The sequence below is a fragment of the Eptesicus fuscus genome, chromosome 22 (genome assembly GCF_027574615.1).
Source record: "Eptesicus fuscus isolate TK198812 chromosome 22, DD_ASM_mEF_20220401, whole genome shotgun sequence".
NCBI lineage: Eukaryota > Metazoa > Chordata > Mammalia > Chiroptera > Vespertilionidae > Eptesicus > Eptesicus fuscus.
In genome coordinates, this window is record NC_072494.1 from 35,484,868 (window position 1) to 35,490,867 (window position 6,000).

General features: G+C 37.9%; 1 protein-coding gene across 2 annotated transcripts in view; it reads left to right on the forward strand.

Annotated features, from left to right (window-relative positions):
* Positions 1-5,585, forward strand: part of NUCKS1 (nuclear casein kinase and cyclin dependent kinase substrate 1) — a 34,559-nt gene extending 28,974 nt beyond the window's left edge. For both annotated transcript variants that reach the window (XM_028129271.2, XM_008154194.3), the window contains exon 7: positions 379-5,585. In XM_028129271.2, the coding sequence (XP_027985072.1) occupies positions 379-578 (200 nt within the window). In that variant the 3' untranslated portion in view covers positions 579-5,585. The remainder of the gene's footprint in view (positions 1-378) is intronic.
* Positions 5,586-6,000: the final 415 nt, after the last annotated feature.

The window sequence follows — 6,000 nt, forward strand, 5'->3', positions numbered from 1 at the left end:
GAAATCAATGCGACACGATTATAGTAATCAATCATTAGCGAACGTGGTAGTTCATTATTAATAATTATGTATAACAGGATATTGTAAAAATTAAGTTACGGAATTTTTATTAAAACATTTCTCACATACCGTTATATTGGCTGGGCTGCAAAAATATTTGTTGTGAGCCCCGAGTTTGACATGCTTGATGTACAGTATCCTGTCTATTATAAGCATTACTGCTAACATAACATTACAGTGCAGGTACAAGTGTTGGAAACCAGTAAGTTGGGAGTGTTGTCTTTATAGATTTTATTCTTGTAGATTGTCTTATTTCTAGCTAGTTTTTATTAAAGATGCTTTCTTCCCTTCCCAAAATTGGTGTTTTTCTTCTCTCAGTGACGCCAAGTCCTGTGAAAGGCAAAGGGAAAGTGGGTCGCCCCACAGCTTCAAAGGTATCAAAGGAAAAGACTCCTTCTCCCAAAGAAGAAGACGAGGAGCCGGAGAGCCCTCCAGAGAAGAAAGCCTCTGCCAGCCCTCCGCCCGAGAAGTCTGGGGATGAAGGGTCCGAAGATGAAGCCCAATCTGGGGAGGATTAAAAGTGATGATGGTTTGGGAGAGATTTTATTTAAAAAAAGAAAAGGAAAAAAAAAGGAAAAAAGGGGGGCAAAAAAAGAAAACTACATAAGATAGAACATGGTTTTGGCTATGGCTTTGACTCATGGGCTTTCAGTGCTTTTTTCCCTTTTGTTGAAAATAACTTTCTCTTTTTTTTAACTTTTTTTTTTTTTTTTTAAGAAAATCTTTGTATGTTTAATTTACCTTTTTGTCTATTGGTCTTGTCTTTGCTACCACCCTCTCTCCCTCCCTTTTTCAATGAAAGCCATGTCAAATTAATCACTGGATTGACTGCTTCATCTTTTTATTTTTAAAGGATGGTATACCACAGTTGTAAAGCAATAAGATTTGAGATGAACACTATGGAAATGTTGCTTTTTGCTAAATAGTAGCAGGTTGAACAGTAATCAAAAAACATAGAAGGATTTTAGTTAAAAATGATTGCTTCTTTCTCTACTTGGACTTAAAAAAAAAAATCAATTGTCATCTAATACAAGTTTATTTTTTACCTTTCAAGGCAGGACAGGGAGTGGGTAACCTGACCTTGTTTGAGAGTGTGGGGTTTTTTAAATTTCATCACTTGTTATCTCAAAGAGATTCAGAGCCAGTGATCCTTTTATTCTACTACGTCTTTAAGGAATTTAAAAAAAGAAAAGGAAAAAACAAGGAGCGCCAAAACTTAAATCACGCTTAATTTCCTAGTTTACTCTCTGATGGTTCATGTTTTAAAATATATATATGTATCCCGTTTCTTGGATAAATTTTTACCAAGGGTAAAAAAAATAAGAAACCTAGAATTTAAATGGCAAGATCTATATATCATAGTGGATTTCTTCTCAAACTGACAATGTTTAGGTTATAAGCAAATAAACTACCGGTTAATGTGAAACTTGTTCACAAAGACTTGAGATTTTTTTTTCCTTTATGAAAACAGAGAATTGAAATTCTTTTATGCCATAAATGTGTGTGCATTCAGATTCCATGAACTGTGCTGTTTTTATTTGCGGATAGAACTTTTCTTTTTCATACACCGATCTTCCCATTTCTTCATAGAACCATGGTATGAAGCGCATCTCGCGGCTTCCTGCTACCATGTAGGATGCCATGCAGACCCACCCCCAGTGCCTACCAGCCCTGCTGGAGGACATGATTTCTCCTGGCTCTGTCTTCACCTACTTCACGTCCTGTGCTTGATGGGAGTGTGTTAAATGGTGCTCCCACGCGTTTAATTTGCTGTTTTTCTTTTTACTGGTGTGTCTGCTTACTGCTCATGTTGCTTGATTGGAGTGTAAGAGGTTCCGCAGGGCTAGAGAAAGCATGCATTCAGGAGACCTCTGTGCGGTTAACAGACTTGACATGCCTTATGAAAGCAGTCAGGAGATAGACCTGTGCGTTCCATCCTCCACATCCTGATACCATGAGCTTCTGGAAGCAAGGGTTAGGGGCCTTAGTGTGCTAAGAAGTTGAAAAATTTGTGAAATTTAACCTCTGCCTTTTTATCTAGATTGCTTCCTCAATATTTTACTTAATGCAATTTTCTTTTAATTACAGCATATTTTACTCTTGGACAACAAAGCTTTCTTACAGATGTTCCTAGAACAAAAGGTTATTTAAGGAATAGTTTTACTCTGATTATTAAGACACTTTAAGAAGTATTCTTTGTGATTTAAAAAAAAAACCACAACAACACCTAGTGACAGTCCCTTTGCTGTTGCACTGTGTGTTAATGAATTTGAAGATTTTAGTACTTGGCCAAAAATGCAAAGCTTGACTATAAGTAGCAGTTGGATTGTTATCTAAAGGTTATTCTGTTTGCTTTAGTGGGTTTGTTTAGGTACCCAATTTTAACAAGGTATGTGTTCTTCTAGCAAGAGACCTCTCAGTGTTTCCACCATGCACTTCTATATATAGGGGTTTATAACTTTGTCTTACATTCCTAGTAACATTTGGGCTTTTCTTAGATTATGTTTTGTGAAAATCAGTGGTGGGAAAGGGGGTCTTTTAAAACTTTAGCCTCGGTATTTTATGTAACACAGTCTCTTTAATATATTAATCTGCACTAACATCTATGTGATACAGGCACATATTTTAGAGGTAATTTGTCTTCAAAGTTCCTTGTGTGCGTTTGGTTGGGCTTTTTGTTTGCAATCCCTTTTTTAAAAATTAATTCATGAAATTGAAAAACATTTATATTTCTAATAGACTGGACAAAAGGATCTGTGTCCCCAAGTGAGAGACAGGCTCTGAATGACCTTTATTTTCTCCACTTTTTATTGATTTAAAACACTCTAGTCTTCCCTTCAGATCATGCATGCAAATAGGAGGGTAGCTGTGGTGTCTGAACTGGAAACCGGTGCTCAATAGTCAGGCTTGATGTGATGTCGGGCTGGGTTACAAGCTATAAGCTGGTAGTGGCTGGCCATTGGCACCACTCTTGACTAATTTCCCTCTTTTTCCCTGGCGTGCCTATGGTGAGATGGCAATAGCTTTCATGGCCTTGTTTGCAGAGCTCAGGAAGTGGGACATTAACCTTGAAGGTGCTTGTTTGTGCTAACGGAAATCTCTGTGTTAGCTCTGTTAGGTTTACCTCTGAAACATGGATTTCGGCAGCTATGCTGACTGACACTACATTCTAGTTCTTAAGATTTTTTTTCTAGACTTCTCACCACACACACACACACAACTTGACATGGGTAGTTTACATTTAAGTCTATCTATAATTTGCTGCTGCTTTTAGCCCTCCCCACCTTAGATTGGAATCAATGGAGTAGACCCAAAGGATACATTTTAATTTTAGTAATGGTAGATTTGTCCTGCTTTCCACAAACCTGCCTTTCATATCTCCACTAAAGGAAAGTTAATGGGAGTGTCCTCCTTTAGGGAGGTAATGAGTGGGAGTCTTTATCTCGAATAGTAGTTGATTTCCCATAAAGGAAGTTTAATGTATTTTCTTTTCCACAGTAACTGTTTGCCCCAGGTTGAATCCTCATTTCAATACTTATTCTTGGTACTGGTTCAAATAGCATTTTCTTATAGGTAACTAATCAAGAGGAATTGGAAGTTATAATCCAGTAAGGTTTTTGACACTCTTGTGAATATATGTATGTGGTCAGCTGAACTGAACTTGTGACACTTTTTCCCCCAAAACATTTCTTTTTTTAACCATGACCATTCAGGTAACAAGTGAATTTTAGAGTACTGGTTGGAGAAAGGGAATAGTTCTTTAAAGAAACCAGTTTAGAAGATGCTTTGAGAGTGTTAACACCAGGAGTGCCGGGGAAAGCTTTCTGGAAGGCCATGTGGCCGTTGTCACTTGGGAAGGAGGGGAGTTGGAATGGTTCTGTGCCCGCTTCACCTGGGGCTGCACTGAGAAGCAGGAACGACACCTCGGGAGTTTGCAAAGGGAGAGCCTGGGCTCCATGGCCCTCAGGCGTAGATACTGAAGCAGACGAGTAACACGCTTCCTGCCAAGGGATAGAGAAAAGCTAAAAATCTGGTTGCTCTTGAGGTTAGAAAATTGTCTTTTTCTCTGTGCTTGGCGCTGGGTTTATTTGTAAAGGAGTTAGTTTATTTGAATATTGGGACATCAAGCTATCTACAGCCAAATTTCAATCTGCAAACCATTTTCCCTTGGTCTTGGGATAAACTTGATATAAAATGACTCTTTGAATTCCAAATCCCTAAGTCACACTTTTTTTTTCTCTTCAAAGCCTAGTTCACAAAATTCACAGGTGCTGACTGTGTATTAACCACTATTGACAAAATCCCCTAAACCTGCCTGTTGCCATGCCAACGGAGTGACTGAACTGGTGACATCTATTGGAGCATGCTTTGTGTGGATGGTGAAATGCCACCATTGTGCATACACTTTGTACATCAGGGTTGAAGGGGGGGTTTTCTAGACTTATGGGGGGGAGGGTAAAATTGTTTTTTGTTTTTGTTTTTTGATGGGGAGTGGGTATAGTACTTAGCTTACCCCTAAATAACATGTATAAAAACCCCTGAAGTATTGTGTGGGTGTGTGTGTGAGTGTGTGTATATGTCTGGCAATTAAACCTTTGTCTTCTGGAAATTAGTGAATTCTTTTTTTCCTCCAGAAGTATTTGTTACAAGATTTGTAAATAAGAGCTCTACTTAGTTTGTTTACCATGACCATGTTGTAGCAAACCTTAAATACCTAATTCCTGTAAGATTTAAGGAAAGACTTGAAGACTTGTCAGGTTAAGCAGCAGCCACGTTCTCAGTAATTGTTTGCCTTGATTCATCTTTCAGACTTCATTTTGCCAGCTCTAAAATTCCCAGTCTTCCTTAATTTTAGTCCTTAATCTTTTATGTTCTGAGCAGGAAGGGTAAAAGAGGAACCTGCGTAAATGAGTTTAATTTTAAGTCCATGGGCTGAGACCGGGGCATCCCTTTCTTAATACTGCATTGTTGCTAGATATGTGATCAGACACCAGAAGGTTGGGCGTTCTTGCAATACCTTAACAGTGCTGAAATCTGCAGCATGGTACTAAGGAAATTCAAGTTTGAATGTAACCACTTTATTTAAAAGTTGTGTTGTTGTTTTTTTAATTTAAATGAAATGGGGTTGAAATGAACATGATTTTGTTCGTGAATTATAGATGCAACATACATTGGTAGACGTGTGATGGTCTTTTGTGATACTTAATTTTTACATATCCCAGTCTCTGTATGTACCTGCATAGACAAAGAAAAAAGAAACTCCTGCTTTCTTTATGGAAGGGTTTCCAGGACTGCGTGTCTGCTCCTGAGCTCTGTTTTAAGTATGTGTATCCTTTGCTTGTATTTTGTATTAAAAAATAAGAAAAAGAACCCTTTATTGTTGAGCATGTTGGCATTGTCCCCTTTACTTTTTTTTTTTTCTTTTGGGGACATGAAGCAAGTTATTCTTTTTCTGTATCTTTTTTTCTTTTGTAAACTTTGTTTTGTTTAAAAATGGCTTTATAAAAGGGCTTTTATAACCCAGATATGTGCTCTGTGTACTTCTTGGAATACTCACACAAATACACTGACAGCTGATCGCCTGGGCCTGTCAGCTCCCAGTCCAGCCTGTTGGGGAAAACCTGCTTCCCGAATGGATTCTTTAGGCTCTAACAGTGGCCATCTTGTCGGTAACGAGAAAAGTATGTCTTGTCTCAAGTGAAAAAGTTACAAAGTGTGGAGGGCAAAATTCTTAATTTAGGATAATTATACTCAACAAAACAAACATTTGCATTCAATTTTAAGTACCCATAGGAACTTCATTATATTGCAATTTTAGAATAAAATACTACTTAGGTGGTGAATATGGTAGAGGGTCCTATTTAGATTTGGGCTGATATTGTAGCTATTCTGGTTTTATTCTTTTCAGCCTTGCCCCTTAGTTACATTCTTGCTTGTCAT